The following is a 20,462-nucleotide window of genomic DNA, read 5'->3' as shown; positions in this document are numbered from 1 at the left end:
ATGTTATTGATTGATTGATTGATTGGTTACAAGTTCTTACAATATCATAGTCGAACAACCACCATCACCCCACCAAAAAATAACAAAAAATTCCAGGGCTCACGTATGTGTAATGTGCACAATCTTTACGAGAAAGGCAATTTGTCATTATTACTGTCGGTTATCATTAACTATAATATTGATCGGGTAAACAAATAAAACCATCCAAGGCATGCATTGTAACCACCAGTTTCCCCATGTCAAACAACAGTATTATTGCTTCATAGACAATAGAAAAAGAAAGAAAGAGGCGCAAACAGCAAAAATTGCAAATTTGGATGATTAGACCAGACGAGGCTAATTTCCCGCTTCTTGGAATCTTGACAACATTCCTTCATTATTGTACATGGCAGCCGTGATTCAGCAACCTTACTTGGGTCGCCTTCGGTAAGGATATAGTATGTCATCAAGATTGTCCTTTATATAGCTACCCACTCTATACATGTTCCTGGCCACGCCTGAAGCAACCAGGCTTGCATTTCTGGTAAACCTGCACGGTACAAGCTTCAGGATTTAGTGTACTTCACCCCCCCCCCAAAAAAAAAAAAAACAAAGAGCTTAAAGGATAATAGCTTTGTGCATTCTTGCCTGCTCAAGAACTCCTCTCCAATGGAATGAGCTGGTTTATGTGTTCGAGGCTGAGGGAAAACATGGCCATCTTCAAATAACAAAATTCCTTGTTAGCCACAAAAAAAAAAAAAGTAGCAGAAATCTCAAGTCAATATTGTTCAGAACAATTAATCACAGTTATTATGTTCAGCAACTACAGATCAAATGCTAATGGATCATGCTCATGCTCCACTGTCACACGCTCCAGCTTGAGCCAGCCTTACTACCGAGGATGCCGTTGTGCCGCATCAGTCACACACCTGATCCGTTGACTGCCATTACAACGTATAACATCTTTTGTCTTTTTCTTCATCATGTAACCAATCATTACTCGTTATTGGCTGTAATGGTCAGATGACCAGCTTATATATTGGCAATGATTATTAATGAAATAAATCGATTACCATACAATTTACCCATTTTATCTCTTATTTCCCCTTTGGGCGGTGCAAATACACTGTAGCTCAGAATCAGGCACAGCTCTCAGCCCCACAACGGGGTGAGCTCTGTGACATCCAAATAAGGAATTTGACTAAAGAAGAATGAAATCTATAGGGTTGACCATCAATTCTCAGTAACGGTATTTCATAGATATCATCCAGAATCAAGAGAATGTCAACTGCAGGCAGTTTTGTACTTCTCATTCCCCTATGCTTAGGGCATGAGATTCCTTTTCTTCATTAATAGCTTTAACTTGTTACTAATCAAAAAATCACAAAATGAATTGATCAGCTAAGCAGATAATCAAAATCCATCCGCCATTGTCCTGCACCATGGTTAATGGCATTCTTGTACTGCACAGAAACCATTCTCGGATAGTTAATCACTATTTTTATTGATGATACGCAAAGTATAATATGATTTCTATTAATAAGAGGAGGGCAAGACACCCTCAAAAGCATGTACAAGAATATCTTTACAAGTATACCATGGCTCCCCTACCAAGGTATACATATAGGTGTATTATATAAAAAAATGACGGACTTCCAATGATACAAAAAACTCTGTAGGTGTATAAGAAAAAGGTTTCTAGACTCCCGTGCACCAAACTAGAGTCCATTCAATCTTGTTAATCACAATTAACAAGCTCAGGTGGGGCAACTACAGCTTCAAACACACGGCTGTTCCTTTCTTTTTCACCCCCCCCCAACACAGGGCTAGAGGTAGCAACTTCGAAATGATCTTACCTTTAGAGGAGAAAACTTTTTGTTTTTTTTTTTTTTTGACAAGTAGAAGAGAAAACTTTCTCTTACCAAAAAAAAAGGAGAGAAACCTTTCAAATGCCAAGAGGCTAGAAGGTAAGGCCTGATCTGGGGGAAAGAAAGCACCCCACCATCCACTGAACAATTGAATGAACTAAAAACACATTATCAATAATACAATTCAGAATGACTGATCAACAAAATAATACAATTCAGAATGAGATCGATCATGGTCCTATTTTATAGAAAAACAGTAAAGAAACGGATTCTGAGTGCTAGACTTGACTAATCTGTTACAACTTACAAATAACAAAACAGAAACTTGGAGATGCAGCCAAAATTGGTCAGAATCAGCTCTCATAGTGGTCTAATTATTAGCATTGTTTGTCTTGAGCAGTTCACATCAAACACTTATTACCTTCTTTTTCTCTTTTTTTAATCAATATGAAACATATATTTCATCAAGGAAGCTGATCAAACAGTGAAGACCCAAACCAATTGATGCCTTTGATAATAATAATAAAAAAAGGCATGCCTGGGGAAGGGACAGATGTATGCAGTCTTACCCCTGCAGATAAACAGACTCCAAAGATTTGAACCCTGATCACCCAGGTTGCAATGGAGCAACCCAACCGTTGCGCCAAGGCACACCCACCTCTCTTGACTCAAACTTAGCCACAATAATTTCCATCATAGTGTGTTGATTCTTCATTAAATATCCACAACTTCACTACAAGAGATGTGCTCACTATTTTCAACTGCCTCAAACCAAGCCATCTATCAACCAAGTGATATTTGATTTCATCCTTCAACTCCTTCCATATAAAATCTCTTCATAACTTTTCCAAGCAGATGGCTACACTTGTGGAAATTGAGAGTAGAGATAGGAAGTAGAGAGGTACGCTAGATAAATTTTGGATAAGTATCTAAGTTTCCACAAGGAAAGCCTGTGTCAAATAATTAAACCATCAGCTCTTTTGGGACACAAAGCCTGTATGCTCCTTGTAGGCTTGTATACTCTCTTCCTCTTTCCTTTTAATGACTTTTGAAATTTTCTTTTATTATAAAAAGGCCCAAGTAACTTCAAAGGCAACTTGCTCAAGTTGTAGCTAAAGCCATATCGGTGTTGTTTCCTTATGCCACCACGGTACCACCATAATCTCACTTTTTAATAAGCTGGTGCATTCATTAGTCAATTTAAATCTGAAAGCAGCACTCTCTTTTTGGTGGATTCAGAAGGGACCTCCACCAAAGTTGTGCAGCTATTCAAACATCCATTTAGCACTCTATAGGTGCTGTCAAGTGCCCATAAGAAGTTTTATATGGAAAACCAAGGTGCTGTGTGGTTCTTTGAACAAGGCTTGATCTGACATTAGTAGTTTTTTATATATGATAAGACTATTCTGACATTAGAAGGTAATGAGAGAGAAGGTTCCAAATACCTTCCCCCTCTCAGGAATGAATCCCTTACCCAACCCTGCGTGGACCCTTTGAATCACAAGCTAAGACTTAATTAAAAAATATAGAGAAAAAAAAAAAAAACAAGCCACTTTAGAGTTTAGAATTAACAGTTGACCAGTCCTAAGCCTTTAGGGAAGCAACCCAGATAAGAAATCACAATTCACAATAGGGAAGCAAAGGATCTTTGAGGATCATCTTTACAGTATTTTAAAGGAAACAGGACAATTCTTGGGCCGTTTTACATTGCTCTTCTTGTGCTGGCAACCATATTGTGTTAACCAAACTCTTTTTTTTATAAATATTAAGTAAAGCCATTGCATGTTAACCAACTCTTTTAGCATAGGCAACAATGAGATTTCATAATAATGCCACCTAAAGGAATTCTAGACCCTATAATTGGAGGTTGTGTTTTGGATAGGGAGGGGAGTGAGTTGTGGACCTTTACTATGATCATTGGAGACGCAAATACTTTTCTGATAAGTCATTTTTGAAATTTTATTGGAGAGGCAAATTCTAGCAAGGCAGAAATAATGCCACTTCTATTTGGCCTTAGATTTGCAAAAAACATAGTTTCTCTGGAAATTCAAGAGGATTTGCTAATTACAACAGATGTTATACATGAGGAGAGAAGGCCCTTGATCTGTCCAACCATCTAATGGAATTCAGATTTCTATTACCAGCTTCATTTTAAAACAGTTTAATACTAGGGCTTATTTGTTGGCTAAGGTTGTGATAGCATGCAGATAGAAAGTGGTAGCACCATGGGGCCTCTAAGAGAGGTGAGGCTTTGGAGACTGGCATTAAGGATATGGGATGATCACTAGGATGCATCAATTTTATGAAAAATGCCATAAAATGAGGGAGGAACGTAAATTCATAATGTGGCTTATCCTAGGTTGTATTTGCTTCTCCCTCAAAATTTTCAGACTGAAATGTTTCAGATGTTACTTCGGTGCCTTTCATAGCAAAATGTCTGTTTTCCACCTCTTCTAATTTATTTTTGCAAAAAGGCAAGGAAAATGAAATTTTCATTGTAAAAGGGAAGAAAATAAATATAGCTCAAAATTTTCATCCTGAATTTTTTTTTCCATTCATCTTGTATAGAAACAAAATGCAGCTGAGGGACAAAAGAATCGCCATTTCTTCCTTTATAACAAAGTTGAATTTCTAGCATAGTTGTCAAAGCATCACATAGGTGAAGACCTAGGCAACAAAGTACTTTGGGGGGACCATTTAGAGATGGGCAGGTGGGACCATGAAAATGAGCCCACCCAATGTACAAGGTGCAAACCAGCAGTCAGTAAGGCAAGTGCCTAGGCATGACAAGAAGTTATACGTTTAACTTATTAGTAGGTGTATTAGGCATGACAAGAAGTTATATGAGCCTACCCAATGTAAAAGGTCAAAGGAGGCGTATTGCCATTGTCTCCGAAAAATTCGAACTTGATACAAGCTGATCTCTAGGGGGTGGGGTGTTGGTGATTACAGAGAGGGGAAGAGGGGCATGGTCCAGAATCATTCTTAAATAAGATGAGGTAAGTTGGATTGTAGGTGCTTTGGAAAAATTACTAGAAAACCGCAATAGACTTTTTGAACCGTTAAGACGAGCAGACAGGGGAAGGATAACCTCATTTTCAGTTGCTGAAAATAGATGGGGAAGATACATAGGGTTAAGCCTTTGGGAAGGAGCGAGAAGAACAAGAAACATTTATATTATTCCAGAAGAAGCTAACACTTAAGGGTGGGAAACGATGTCAAAAACTTTGAGTTCGTTTCTCGTCAGAAAGGAAAGACCAGAAGTTGTTCCCCATCGACAGAGGAATTCCCAAGCTTAGAGAAAGGAAGAAGTAGAGTGAAGGTGGTTGGAGGAAGAGCTTTCATATCCGTGGTCCATAGAATTGGTCCGTTTGGAAATTGGAAGACAGCCTTCATATGCACCAAGCCAGAGGATGTAAGTTGGAGAGACATGGAACTGGACATCTCAGCGAACCTGCATTCCCCGATACTGTTAACTCTGAAACCCTTTGAGAGAAACAAGGCAGTGGGGTTTGCCCTGTCGGAGGAGACAATCAGCAAGTGGGCGAAGTTGAGATCAGTGTTTGTGTATGGGAAGAAGGTGTTGATTGACCGGTGGTGGCCGAAACTGAATGAAAACCTTGCAAATCTGAGTTTTCATGGTTGGATAGTGATACACAGCCTTTTCATCTGTGGACAGTGGAGACGTTTAACCTAATAGGAAGTCTCTGTGGGGGATTGGAGGTTATTGACAATCAAACAAGAGATTTCTAGGAGCTTCGATTTGCCAGGATTAGGGTGAAAGGGAGAGAAGTGTTCACGATACCTAGAGTAGTTCCCATTCTCAACAGAGAAGTTTGGTTCCACTATTCAATCGAGGTTGAAAGGAAGAAGATCAAGCCTGGGGAGGAAGAAACTGAGTCAACTAACCAACCCGAGCCCAGCACACGTGGCAAGTTAGGGAGAGTCACATCGCCAACTACTAACCAGGTGAACTTGCGTGGGGTGCATGACCAACTTGCAACAGAAGAGGTTACGTTGGGAAGAAGCAAAGCCAAGCGCAATGACTGTTTTAGGAAGTTTGGCAGTAACGTGGAGGAAGCTTGGGGAAGAAAAGGAAAGTCCACTCAAAATTTAAATTTTAAGCAAAAAGTTGTTCAAGGAGAAAGAGAAAGCTGGAAGCAGACGGGCAATCCCAACAAAACCCGACCCGAGAGGGAGACCTGATCCTCTTTTCTAGTTCCTAATAGACCTGAGAGTTTGGGCTGAATAAAGACAAAAGCCCATTTTGTTCAAGCTGACGAGATTGACAACACCCCTGCTAACCCTCTACTCTCTGGAGAAGGCTTTCCTGAAACACCTCTCTCTAGCGGAGGAGAAGTTAGGGGGGTTAATCGCCCTCCCACACCATTAACTTCAGGGAGCTCGAGTTCAGAGAGGTAAGAGTTGGAGGTGGAGACTGATTCAGAGTTGAGTTCATACTGATCCGAAGTAGATGTCGACAGTCAGGAGGTAGCTCTAGAAAGAGTTCAAGTATTGTTCGAGAACAGAGGAAATTGGGGAAGTGTGGACATTTTGAAGCCAATGCAGCTAATTAATCTACAGTATAGTCAATCTGAAGACAGACACTGAGAGAAAGGAGGAAATCTGGAACTTGCGGTAACCACCCTTCCAAGCTCTCCAATTGACCCCTTAGTTTGTCACACTTCAACTATTTCTTCTCCTGGTTTCTCTACCTCTGATCCTTGCTCCAATCCCCTTGTTTCCTGTGTTTCAGACAAGGCTCAAAATATTGTTACGTATCGGCCGATACGTATCGTATTGGGGCCTTCCCGATACGCCCCTACAAGGGGTGTATCGAGTCAGGCCATAGTTCAGAGGGTAGCCGGCACTTAAACTGACCCCTCTGAACTGGTTTTGAAAAAATAAATAAATAAAACATAAACAAAGCACCGATACAGGCCGACAGAACCTTGGTTTCAAGTGAAGGTGGCATTCTATCCCAACCGTCGACAAGTCTCTGCGATCAAGGAGCCACTCAATTTGCGAAGAGCTGCAAGATAATCAACGACAAAGAGAATAGTGGGCCAGGCTTGAAGCAGCAAAGAGAAATAAAGGGAAGTAGTAAAGGAAAGAAATCGAAAGTAGGAGGGAAGAAGGGGACAAACAGAAAGCTCAAAAGACTTCGATGGGGTTTTGTCAACCAGGGAGTAGGACCTGAAATCAGTATTGATAAAAGGTTAAGTAAGGGAAAGGCAGTCGTACACAAGGGAGCTGGGAGGGATTATGAAGAGAAGCTTGGTTAAGGATACCCCAAGGAAGGAAAACCCTAACATAGTAATTTTACAAGAAAGAAAGAAGTCATTAACAGAAAGTTAATTAAAGCAATTTGGGGAATCAGAGGAAGAAAATGGGCAAATCTCCCAGCAACGGGAACAGCAGGTGGAATTCTTATTGTTTGGAAAGAAGAGGCGATTATTGGATTAGAAGTAGACAAAGGGGAGTTTTCCATTTCTATCTTGTTCACAAACATTTCCGACAGGAGCAATTGGATTCTGACGGGTGTGTGGGCCTAATTCTCCATCACAGAGAGGAAGATTATGGGAGGAACAGGATTCTTTGCATGAATCGGAGGACCTGCCTTGGTGTGTTGGTGGCGACTTTAATGTCACGAGGTATTGCAGTGAGAGCTCAAACTATAGGAGTAACAAGAAGCATGAAGGAGTTCTCGAACTTTATTGCTAGACACAATCTTAAAGACCTCCCTCTTAGCAACGGCTCCTTTACCTGGTCTAATATGCGGGAGTGTGCAGTAAGCAGCAGACTGGATAGATTTCTCATATCCAATGACTGGGAGGAACTATACCCCAACTGTGTGCAGTCTATTAAGCCTTGTTGGACATCTGATCATTGGCCGGTAATTCTACAGAATGAAGTATCCAAGAAAGGAAAGGCATCTTTCAATCTGGAAAAGGTGTGGACCACTCACAAGGACTTCCGACAAAAAGTTTCTGAATGGTGAAAGGAATGCAAAGTGGATGGTTGGGTAGGATTTAGGTTTCAGCAGAAGTTAAAACACTTAAAAGGGAAGCTAAAAGTGTGGGGGTAAAGAGGAGTTTAAAAAGTTTGTGGAAGACAAAAATAAACTAACTCAAGAGCTAGATGATCTGGACCAAAGAAAGCAACTAGGGACTTCGGATGAGGAGGGTAGAAGCAGAAGAGAAACTCTAAAAAAGGATTGGGAGAAGCTTATAAGAAGGGAAGAAATCTTTTGGAGGCAAAGGTCTCGAGTGAGATGGTTGAAGGAAGGAGATAATAATTCAAAGTTCTTTCATAGTTATGCATCAGGGAGAAGAAGGAAAAACTATGTCTCAAAGCTGAGAATGGGGCAGAGAGAGACACAGGACAAACGAGAAATTTCAGAAGCCATAGAGCAAGGTTCAAAATATCGACACGTATCAGCCGATACGTGTCGTTGCGGGACCCGTCCGATACGCCCCTATAGTGGGTGTATTGGGGGTCTGACCAGTTCAGGGGGTGGAGGAGCCCTAAACCGGCCCCCCTGAACCGGTTTCAGAAAAAAAAAAAAAACAGTATTGATTCGCCCGATACGCCGGTAGGGGCGTATCGGGCGTATCGATATTTTGAACCTTACCATAGAGAAATTTTTCAAAGGTTTGTACTCAAAAGATGGGTCCTGTAGGATTCCTTTGAATAACTGGGAGGGACCTAAGTTGTCGGAGAACAAAAAGTTGTGGCTAGAAAGAAGCTTTGAAGTGCAAGAAATTAAGGAAGCAATGTTTAAGATGGATGGTGATAAAGCTCCTGGTCCAGATGGATTCCCTATCCTTTTCTTTCAATTGTGTTGGGATACAATTAAGTCTGATCTGTTGGAGGTGTTTTCAGATTTCTACATTTCAGTCATCATGATTAAAGGCAACAACTCGACCTTTATCACTCTAGTTCCAAAGAAAGAGGGGACCTTGGAAGTAAAAGATTTCAAACCTATCAGTTTGGTGGGGAGCTTATACAAAATTGTGGCTAAAGTTCTGGCGACTAGACTAAAGGAGGTGCTGAAAGATTTAATTTCAAGCAACCAATTTGCCTTTGTGAAAGGGAGACAAATTATTGACAGTATACTTGTGGCAAATGAATGTGTAGAAGAAAGAAGACAGAGTGGCAAGGCAAGGGTAGTAATCAAGCTGGATCTAGAAAAGGCCTACAATAAAGTGGATTGGGACTGCTAATTGGAGATTCTAAACCTGAGAGGCTTTGGAAGGAGATGGGTGAGGTGGATTAGAGGGTGTATAAGTTCGGCTTGGTTTTCAATCCTAATAAATGGAGAGACGACTGGCTATTTTAATGCAGACAGGGGCCTGAGACAAGGGTGCCCTCTCTCCCCCCTACTTTGATGTTTGCAGATGACATAATCTTGTTCTTGGAGGCGGATTGGGAAAACATTTCCAAACTAAAAAGGGTATTAAATATTTTTGAGCTGGTGACTGGGCTTAGAATTAACTTCAACAAAAGCAGTATTGTAGGCATAAATGTAAATGGCTCTCTGCTAGAAAGGTTCAAGGAGCTGTTAGGTTGTAAATTGGAGAAACTTCCTATCGCCTATTTGGGAATGCCTCTTGGTGGGAATCCAAGGAGTCAAAGTTTTTGGGATCCAGTGGTAGAAAAACGCGAGAGAAGACTGGCTACATGAAAGAAAAGCTACCTGTCAAAAGGGAGTAGACTCACACTTATCAAGGCTTCCCTTGCCAATTTGCCAACCTATTACTTGTCGGTTTTCAGTATCCCGGGCAAAGTAAAAAGTAAGATTGAGAAGCTTCAGCGGGATTTCCTATGGGAAGGAGGCGGCAAAAAGAAGGGTCATCTAGTTTCATGGAATCAGGTGTATAAGCCCAAGAACCTTGGTGGTTTGGGGCTAGGACATATCAAAGAAAGGAACCTAGCTCTGCTTGGAAAGTGGTTGTGGAGGTTCCCCTTGGGGACGGAAGCGTTGTGTACAAAAATCATTAAGAGCAAGTACGGAAGACACGCCAATAGTTGGGATAGCAAGGTCCACCCAAACTGAGTTAAAGCCTCTAACCATTGGGAAGGTATTTCTTCTGTTTATGACCTCTTTATTGATTCTATAAGATACCAGGTGGGAAATGGGAATAGAACCAAACTCTGGACTGATTTATGGTGGGGAGAGGACACCCTTGCAAAGCCACGGTAGCCTATAGCCTCAGTCACTCTCCCTCAGGAATCAGTTGGAATCTGAACCTCAGAAGGCCTCTAAGAGAGATAGAGCTTGCTGAAATAGCAAACTTGCTAAACTCTCTAAGTGAGGTTTACAACTCCCCGGCCTCCCCTGACCAAAGGATCTGGAAACTTAACCCTGCCAGCAAGTTCTAAACTAACTCCTTTTTTAAGGCTCTAGTTTCAGAAGATCAGATCACTCCCTTCCCGGTTAAGAACGTTTGGAGACCACATCCCCCTAGAGTTTCTTTCTTTGTCTGGGAAGCCTGCTTGAAGAAAATAAATACTTGTGATTTAATACAAAAAAAAAAAAAGCTTAGAGGAAGGTTATGTATCTCCCCTCATGTCTGTCCTCTCTGCCTTGGTGATGGTGAAACAGCTAATCACATTCTTCTCCACTGCCCTGTCACTAGGAAGGTTTGGTGTTTCTTCCTAAACTTAGTTGGTTACAACTGGCTTTTCCCTGAGAAGGTAGTGGACCTCCTGTGGCAGTGGAAAGGCAAAGGTCTAGGAAAAAGAGGAAGGGTATATTGGAGTACAGTGACACATGCAGTCCTTTGGGGTATTTGGGAAGAAAGGAACAACAGAACCTTTCAAAGCAAATTCAGAAATGTGGAAGACCTAATCTCTTACATAACTTTCCTCTGTAACCTTTGGGTGGTTAATTCTGAAGCTTTCAAAGGTCTGTCTCTAAATGACCTCCAAAGTAACCTTCCAGCCATCCTGCAATCCTCTCCTAGATCTGAATTGACCATGAGAAGCCTTATTAGGAAGGAAGGTGGGATGATCCTACACTTTGATGGTAGTGCCCGAGGATCTACCAGCCAAACAGGAATTGGTGGTGTCTTCTGTGGGGAGAGGGCGATCAGCTGGGCTTATAGTGGTCCGATTGGGAGAGCTGATGCTACAAAAGCACAGGTCTTGTCAGCACTTACAGGAATTTGGCTTGCTAAACAGCTGGGCTTTTGCTCCTTAACTATAAAAGGGGACTCTACAAATACGATAGCCAGGCTAAGGGAGAAGGAAGGAGGGCCTTGGAGACTTGCTCATCTGCTAGCTGAAGCTCGAGATATCTTAAGAGTCATTGAATGTAAATCTGGACTGGATTCCTAGGGAGCAAAACACTGTTGCAGATAGCCTTGCAAAATCAGGGGTTTCTAGGGAAAGTTTGTATAGTGACTTCTGCTTACCTCTATAATTCTGCCTCAGCTTCTTTAGTTTGCAGTACATTTTCTCATGTACTTATTCCCGTTTTAATTTAATAAAAGTTACCTTTGCTTAAAAAAAAAAAAAAAAGAACTTATTGGTAGGGACGGTGCATATTGATCCAGGTACATACCATTTTCAAAGTTGGCATGAACCAAGAACAGTGGCACCCTCCCTCTGCCCCTTCAATGTGTGACTGTATGTGTGTGTGTGCATGAACGTGCACATATAAGAGCACACAAAACAATGGACACTTGACATGACATGTGCACTTCTCTCTTTGCCTCCTTCCCTGTATGAAGGAAAAGGGGATTTGGCCTAGGGGTGACCATTCCTAGCCCAGCCCAGAAGCCTGGTCCTGCCCTGCCTGCTAATTTCCAGGCCTGGGACTATGTTTTGTGTCCAGGTCTCCACCCAATATTTTTAAGCCAGACCCTGCCCAGAATTTTATGTGTCCATGGGCCTGGGCCTAGGTTAACCCCCTGATACCATCCACTAGGTGCTAAGCCCAGGTCCATCTACGATCACACCTAGATTGGCCCCTGCATCATCCCTTGATCTTCATTCGTGAAATAGGGGCTTGACCCCCTTTTATTTTGTACTTTTCATTGATCATTTAATTATTTTATAAATATCAGTCTACTTATGATTTGCTTCTCAACTTATCAGTCATAACAAGTCCTTTTTTGTCATTATTTCCATGTAGGAAACCCAATTGAACATGAACTAACCATCATGATGCTTTTTAGGGTATGAAGATTTCATGTGTACTGGTTCAGTAGGAACTCCTGAATCCTGATCCTCAAAGCACATATTGAATATGCAGTCAAGGCATTCTCCTGTTGCCTATCTTAGCACCATCACAATTGTCATTTCTAAAGAGATATGTCAAGAAATAAGAAACATTCTGAAACTACATCAAGAACTAATCAAGAGCCTTTCAAAAATTGCATGTAATAGCAAGACCAAGGAGAAATCAGATCGGGTTGCAAGAAACAGAAGAGCAGGGAAAGATCTTAGACACTTATTTTGATTGATAATAAAACTTTATTGCTATTTAAGAATGAATAATGTATTTTGCAAGGTATAAAGTTCCCCACTTATAGGTCATATTGTAATGTCTATTCCTTTATGGCATTAATTACAAATGAGCCCAAAACAATTGTTCCCCATGAACCCCTTGTCTAGCCCACTTATAGGTCTACTATTTAAGATCTTAAACACTTCTCCTGGCTGTATTTCAACTTCAAGAAAAGAAAATAAAAAAGAATATTGGCTAATGGCTACTATATGACAAGTTGATCCCACAAACTAACACTGAACAAAACACTCTTAAACACTAATACTAGGTCCATCAATGCTTAAAAGGAAATAAATAAACACTCTTAAACACTACTATATAGAACTTCACAGAAATTATAAAAGTAAAACAGCCATTGAAAATTCAGATCTAAGCAGATTTTGATTTTTTTTCTCACATAAAGGAAAGATTTTTTGAGTACCTATCAAAAAAAAAAAGATTTTTTGATCTGACTTAAACTACACTCCTAGCTAACAAGCCTTAGTTGGTTGATGAGGTGGCCGGCCTCACTTCCATATTCCCTAAATTGTCTATTCAATCTTTCTTGATAGCTGGGAATGAGGCCACAGCTATTTACAGTCACTCTTCTTCAATTTCAGATCTAACCTCCCAATGCTTAAAAAGCATATCATATTTGGTCTAACCATACACACACTACTGCATCATTTTGGCGTCTTTGAGAGTAGAAACAAATGTGCCATGGTGTCAGTCTATAGCATACTTAACTAGGGAAAAAACTGTAGAGCCGGTTATTTTAGTGCCCCCACTCCCAATGAAAACTCTTATCTTATACATCATTCTGAGACGGTGAGACTTCCCCTCTTGATAGAAATAGAAATTTTGTTATTCAAAAAGCAAATATACAATTAATGATTTTTTGGCTTATACTTAAGGAAATCTTGAATATATAAACACATCCAAGCTGAGAGTGTAACCAGTTACAAATAAAAATTTATGAAAAGAAAAAGTTTCTTAGCCACTAAGTTGCAGAAGTTCTCACAAAGCAAATATCACAACTAACGTAAATATATAAGATGGCTTTTTTATTACCTTCTCTGTTGTGAGTATGAACAGGAGCATGGTCAGCAGTTGAAGGTCTTTTATCCACCAAAAGCTGCAGCAAAATATATTCATGGGAGTTAAGAATATGGTGAAACAAGTAACACAACAACATGAGACAAAAACCATGAGATATCTAATTCAGGTTGCATAGCAAGAAATCCTAGAAGTTCTTATACAGCACATCGTCACCAAAAATTACGATAATACTACACACATAAGAATCAACAAGATTAGCTAAATTAGAAAATATAAATCCCCACCAGGAAAAATCCAACAACAATAATAAATAAAACTTGACAACAGAAACAATTATAGATTGATAAAAGCAAACAGGCTCTTTTTTTGTGTGTGTGTGTGTGCCAATGGTTGATTAGTCACCATAGTATATTTGTAACATACAAGGGAAACAACAATAATCATGATGCACCACTAATTAGAAATTTGGTATTAAGATGTCAAATATTGACATAGCTCAAAGTTGAAGTGAATGGAGATAGTAACCTCTATACCAACACAGAATGGCAATTCTGCCTGTTTCTCTTTTGAATCTGTTGAAGCATCTTTTCCTTCCAAGTATACAGAATAACCAACACAAGCATACTTGAAATCTGTAAGACCACGCCCCTCTTTAGAAGCTTCCATTTCAGATTCTCCCACAATGTAGCCAGGCACTGTTCATAAACTTCAAAAATCAGGAAATGGTAGTTGGAAATATATTGGGTGGATAAGTAACAGATCAAAGAGATTTGGTTGATAAAGAAAGAAAAGAAGTACAACTGCCTAGCAAAGTTGCAGTAGATAAGTTTTCCCATAGAAAAAAAATTAATTAGGAAAATGGTATCCTACAACGTAAGATGCATACTGGTACACAAGTAAATAATTCAGTAGCAACTACACTTCAAAATGAAACACTGAAGAATGAATCAAATTATTTATCATCAAAAATTAGCAAATCTTTGTATTATTCCCCATTTCTTTGTCACTAACCAACTCTATAAGAAATTATAATTTTCAGAATGCTTTTCCCATTTAGATTTTAATAGAAACGTGAAGCTTAAGATATTGAAATTGAAAGTTGTATGATGTCTAAATTGAAAGACCAGATAAGTCAATGTTAAACTAGTCAGTGGGTGAAGAAAGGTATTGAGCCCAGGTGTATGGCATCAAAAAGCATAGATTTCTAAAATATTCTTAACAAAATACTTGACAAAATCATACAATGGCCTTTCAGTTCAGAACTTGAAAAAAAAAATCCAAAAATTGAAGCAGAAAATGACTTGAGGAATGTTGATTCAGGAACTGATCAATAGCGCATCTTTCTGGTAGGTTAAATGCATAATAGGTAATAAACTAAATTGCAACAGATTAAGTCATCTGCCAAAAGCAGTAGCCTCCTGAAAGGAAATTTGACCCTGTGAAATACAGATTGCTCAGCATCCACGTGTAGGAACTCAAAACGAACACCAGCAGCACTAAACTAGCTATACCATGGCAATTTGAAAACACCACAAAATGACAAGGCAGACACCCCACCACCAGATACCCAAATGAGCAATTAAGCTTCTTCACAACTCTTTTGTTTCTCTTAAAGAGAACCTTAGGGCTCAAGGATAACTGCTTCTAATAAAACCATAAAACAATCACTTGGAAGTCCTCTTCCACTTTTTTTTTTTTTTTGATAAATGAAGTTCTCTTCAACTTTAAAATTATGCCATCCAATAGAGAAGGCTATCTTTAACCCTTGGAGGAGTGCTGACAATTTAGCCCTTCAGGATGTTCCTTCACCAACAGGACCTTAGTAACTAAGCAGAATATTTCCAGCATGATCTCTAAAGATCCCAAGTTCCAGAAGAACCAGGTAATCCAAACAGCACCTGTCAGAGTTCAGTTTCATGCCGCATATTTCCAGAGCTATCCAAGTTGTTATTCCCACCTGTCTTATGGGAGCAAAACTAGCAAGTATCTGCCAACCTGTCAAAAGAATACATTGAGACTCCTATGAATTCCTCTTCTCTAATCATCACCAAGTATAAACTCCTGCAGTGATCAAGTTGTTCATCATATTAACTTCTTGTTCTTTGTCTTCAAAAAGTACAGCATTTTGTTCACCCCAAATCATAATCATCATCTAAGCCTTATCCCAACTATATGGGGTCAGCAACATGAATCCTGTTTTTCCAGTCCGTTCTGTTTAATACCATATTTGTTGTTAAATTATGAGCGCTTAAATCATTTCTTACTACTTTGGTCCATGTCCTTTTTGGTCTGTCCCTAGCCCTCCTAGCCACCTCAACTTGCAATAGATCACTTCTTATGAGTGCTGTCATTGGTCTTTTATGCACATGAACAAACCATCTTATTCTACTTTCTCTCATTTTTAGCACCTATTGGAGCTACTCCTAGGTTCCTTCAAATGACTTCAGTTATGGCCCAAACCTTTCTAGTTTTTTTTTTAAAAAGGTAAGGTAAAATTTTATTAATAGAACAGCAAATTACAACAGAGGTCCCCAAAGACAAGGAGCCAAACACACTAGATCAAACTGCATTATATCATAACTCAAGAAGGTCCCTACATCTCAACTGAGAGCTGAGGACTGAGTTTTGAAGACCCTTGACCACAGCAACCCAGTTTTGAAGATCCTTTCTAGTTTTTCAACTCATTCATCTCAACATACACATTTTGTTCATCCCAAATACTCCAAAAAAAAAGCAGCTGTAGTACAATTACTACATGAGTTTTTCCCTTGTCAGTATTGGAACCAAATAGGCTAAAAACAAATACAGAATATCCAGTGGGGGATGCATCATCAAAATTGTTCGGTTGTCTAGAAAGTATTTAAGGAAAAAATTGAAATCTGAACTGGTATAATCTCAGAAAAATAACCATTTTCTAGTTAAATTTTCAAAATGGACTTCTAGCAAGTACTGCCAATGTTATCTCTCACTTCCACTCATCTTTTGACTAAATTTCTAGTGCTTGAGCAAGATCACCTATTAACTGAGGCAGAAAAACATTAGGGAAGAGAGTAAAAGAGGATTGAATTAGACAACAACAACACCCTCACAGAGAAAGGGGTTTTTGAGAATAACTGCTGAGAAGGGAAAGGGAACATTTTTTTATCAATAAGGGAAAGGGAACATTAAATGAATTATTTCAGAACGTAAGGGATAAAGGCCTAGAAAGGGATGCAGGGAAATATATATCTGCTGCTAGAGGTCCACAGAGAGGTTAGTGTGGTAGTCTGCAAATCATTGATCAAATCCTTACAGCCAATGAAAGCTTGGAGGACTACAGAAGGAATGGAAAGAAAGGGGTAGTGTGTAAACTTGATTTGGAAAAGGTGTATGATCTGGTGGATTGGTCCTTCCTTTTGGAGGTTTTAAGGAACTTTAGATTTGGTGAGAAGTGGTGTAAGTGGATTGAGGGTTGTCTTGATCTTGTCATTATTCAGTCCTGGTGAATGGAACAGTAGTGGATCATTTCCCAGCCATCAAAGGTATTAAACAAGGTGACCCTCTCAACCCTTTCCTGTTTCCTATGATTGTGGAGGTACTTAGGAAGCTAATTGACAGAGCTGATGTATCTTCAGTTTGCCGATGATACCATTTTGTTTTGTGAATGGGATGATATTAGCAGGGTTAGGAATCTGAAGCTGGTAGTACAGTTATCAGAAAGGGTGTCAAATCTCAAAATAAATTTCAGCAAGAGTTGTGTGGTGGGGGGTCAACATGAATGAGATAGAGATACAGGAATATGCTTCCATATTGGGATGTGAGATTTCTCAGTGGCCAATGAAATATCTGGGACTCCCTTGGGCTCTTTTTTAATCTTCTTTCATTGTAATTTTCTGATGGGGAGATAAGACTCTTTATCTCCCCCTTTTTTGTACTTAAAGCTTCTTAATTCTTAATAAAGTTTCTGTTATCGATAAAAAAAATTAACTCTAGAAATACTAGTTTTTGGAACCCTGTGGTAGACAGATTTACCAAAAGGTTGGCCACATGGAACAAAAATTACCTTTCCTTGGGAGAGAGAATCACTTTGATTAGGTTCACTTTGGCAAACTTACCTTTGTATTTTCTCTCTGTATTTAGAATTCCAGTGGGAGTGGGCAGAAGAATAGAAAATTTGATGAGGGACTTTTTGAAGGCGCTAGGGTAGGAGAAGAAGGACCATAGAGTCAATTGGGAGATTGTTTGTAGAAGCAGAAAGAATGGGGGTTTAGGTCTTGGGAATGTCCAAATGAGGAATCAAGGTCTTGGGAATGTCTTCACAGGCTAGGGCTACAAATAGTATCCATTTGTCCAGGTTCAATCTGATTAAGGTAATCCAAATCAGAAATGTTTAAAATGGGATTAAATATGGATCCACCAAGTTTAATTCAAATCTGACTATTACAATATATATGCATATATCTATATACAATTGACATATTTTGTTAGCAAAGTCAATTTAAGAGTTGAATTTTTTACTCAAGGATTATAGGCTAGTCACATGAGTCATGAAACACAATACCAAAGCCATTTCAAGTCCACTTCAATATGAATGTACAATACATTGATAGAGACCAAACATTTTCAGTAAATTCCCTTCTAAAGCTATGTCATCAAATAGAGACCAAATATTTTTCACTAAACTTCCTTCCATCCCTATCATTTTTAAAAGAAACTTTCCTCTTTTGAAAAATGAAATACTCATCCATGATCCATGTCAAAAGAAAACTCCTAATAGAGAAAACAAGGATCGGGAAAAACGTCCCTGATTCCTCCAGATCCTCATATTATGCAGTGAGAAAATAGATATTGATACTAGACCTGACAATTGTCCCAATTCTTCCTTAAACAACATGCACATACCAAGAATCAGCTTTCATGAATGTAGTGGTGGACAGATCATCTTATTTGAACTGCTGCATAAGCCAAGACTTCTAACAGTCATGTGTCAACAGACAAGACCACTCAATTTTCAATGATCAACAGAGAGAATGTACAAGTACAATCTCATATCATCTTGCAGAAATCAAAAATTATTCCTCCACCAACATAAACCAAGAAGAAAATGAGGTTGTATCTTCCTAAAGTTTAATGAATGTTCTACTAATGCTACTGATCAATATTGTATGCAAAGAATGTAAATAAGACTAAAACTTATCAAAATGAATGTAAATAAGAATAAAGAAAGAAAATAGGATGCCAGAACAGAGTTATATTCACAGTCTGTGCAACACTTCTTGGGTATAATGTCAGGTGTACCACATAGAAGGTCCATTGGTCACCCTTTTGTGCAATACACTCCTCACTAATATACTGATTTGTTCTGAAAAGTATGTAGTACAACCAAATCCCATCTTATAAAGCGACTGCAGTAGATCTAAAGGAAAGGAACAACTAAGCTGTTTATTGAGGCTAGCGGCTGATCATCAGTGAGAGAATTATTTATGACTTTCTGTTCTTTTAACAGAGAACTAACTCTGAGACCCTCTTGTTTACAGCAGCACCGGCAGTTCTTTACGCATTAGTGAATACAACCAATGTATGTATAGATACAGATCATCTTGGCGAATAAAATAACAAGTTATAATCCCCCAATAAACATAGAAGAAAGGAACAGAGAAGCATGCCTTTACATTCAAAACCACACCATCATTAAATCTACAATTCGGAACAAACCGCTTTGACGTATCTAAGGAAAATACCGTAGATCAAACTATAACAAAAATTTTTCCGGGAAAAAAAAAAGCACAATCATCAATAGGATGCATGAATTAACAAGACAAAAAAAGGCACTGAACCACATAAATGTGAGAAAGAAAGTTACAATCTTTACATACCAGGAAATCTTCAATCTCTTTTTAGCCGATCAAATAGACAGAAAAAGAACATCAGGAAAATGGAAAAAACCCAATTCCTAAAAACACCAAAAAAAGGAGGGAGAGAGAGAAAGAGAGAGAGACCTTGTTGAAGAGTTCTGCTAACCCCGACACAGCGAGGATTGCGAGATTTCGATTTAAGAATCGACGAGTAATAGAGACATCCTTTGCATGACTTTCCCTTCATTCCCTTTGCCTGGATTTGGTTTTGGTCTCCTTCGTCTTCCTTACCCACCGCCATCGCTTTTCAAGCTGCTTCGTTCTCTCTCTGTCTCTCCGCCTATCTGGCTTCGTTGGGCAAATTATACGATCCTATCTCTTGTTCTGATGGAGTACCTCCGCAGCTACTGCCAAAATTTTGCCATTGGAGGGGGGAAATGGTCTGGACTCTGGATGTCACCTGAAAACTGGAAGGGGTCCGAATCCGATTAATCTTATTTTATTTAGAGAATATCACATTAAGGCCCCATTTCTATCTAGGTCTCCATTGTATTTTTCGTACATCTATTTTACATTTTTACCTCTCTGCCGGTTTAAGCTAAGAAACTCGTATACACGTCGTCTCCTTAGAGGATGTTCGACAACATTAACAAAATTTTATATTTTTGTCAAATGTATTTATAGAAAGGTTTTAAAAATCGGATCGGACACGGAATCGTTTTTGGGACCGGTTGTTGGGTCGAATCGTCTGTTTGTTTATTTTTTTAAATGGATGGTCTGTTCTGATTAAAAAAAAAGAAATTAAAAATTATACCTCTTGTAAATAAAAATTAGGTTCACTAAATGAGCTTATTGATGAAGGGGTAGCAGATTTATGCCTCTTGCTTATTAGAGACCAGAATTTTTATTTTTCACTAGGATACTAGTTTCAGAAGTGGAATATGCACTTGTACAACTTGTAGATTTTTTATTCCATGTTATTTCATATTCATATAAAATTATACATTTTAAATAATAAACTATCAATTTCTTCTTTTTTATTTATAACTTCAATATTCATATTTCCGCAATATGTTTCAAGTAAAATATCTAAACCATCTTTTATAATCTTATGATCTAATATTGTAGCTAAGCAATAAATATGAGAATGTTCGCCCAATACTTTTTGAATTTATTTTACATTATTTCAACAATACTTTTAAATTGTGAATCGTTTATATAATTTGT

At 38.9% G+C, this 20,462-nt stretch overlaps 1 protein-coding gene across 1 annotated transcript; it reads right to left on the bottom strand.

The window, feature by feature from the left end:
* Positions 1–124: 124 nt before the first annotated feature.
* LOC148851224 (altered inheritance of mitochondria protein) lies at positions 125–19,781 on the bottom strand. The gene is made up of 5 exons (XM_088943679.1): positions 19,380–19,781; positions 13,927–14,096; positions 13,414–13,477; positions 628–697; positions 125–529 (listed from the first exon to the last, which is right to left on the bottom strand). The coding sequence occupies exons 1-5, from the start codon at positions 19,534–19,536 to the stop codon at positions 409–411; spliced, it is 582 nt and encodes a 193-aa protein (XP_088799805.1). The 5' UTR covers positions 19,537–19,781; the 3' UTR covers positions 125–408.
* Between the last annotated feature and the right edge of the window lie 681 nt (positions 19,782–20,462).

Source organism: Nelumbo lutea, chromosome 5 (genome assembly GCF_056320005.1).
Source record: "Nelumbo lutea isolate HS-2025 chromosome 5, American lotus-T2T, whole genome shotgun sequence".
In the NCBI taxonomy this organism is placed as follows: Eukaryota; Viridiplantae; Streptophyta; class Magnoliopsida; order Proteales; family Nelumbonaceae; genus Nelumbo; species Nelumbo lutea.
Note: the sequence above shows the minus strand (reverse complement) of the source record. Positions and strands in the feature narration are given on the sequence as shown.

Excerpts from the sequence above, each read along its gene's own strand:
- LOC148851224 (XM_088943679.1), bottom strand. The coding sequence starts at position 19,536 with ATGGCGGTGGGTAAGGAAGACGAAGGAGACCAAAACCAAATCCAGGCA. Across the intron at positions 14,097-19,379 it reads TAGCAGAACTCTTCAACAAG|TGCCTGGCTACATTGTGGGA; the intron begins GTCTCTCTCTCT and ends GTTTATGAACAG. Across the intron at positions 698-13,413 it reads TCATACTCACAACAGAGAAG|ATGGCCATGTTTTCCCTCAG; the intron begins GTAATAAAAAAG and ends TGTTATTTGAAG.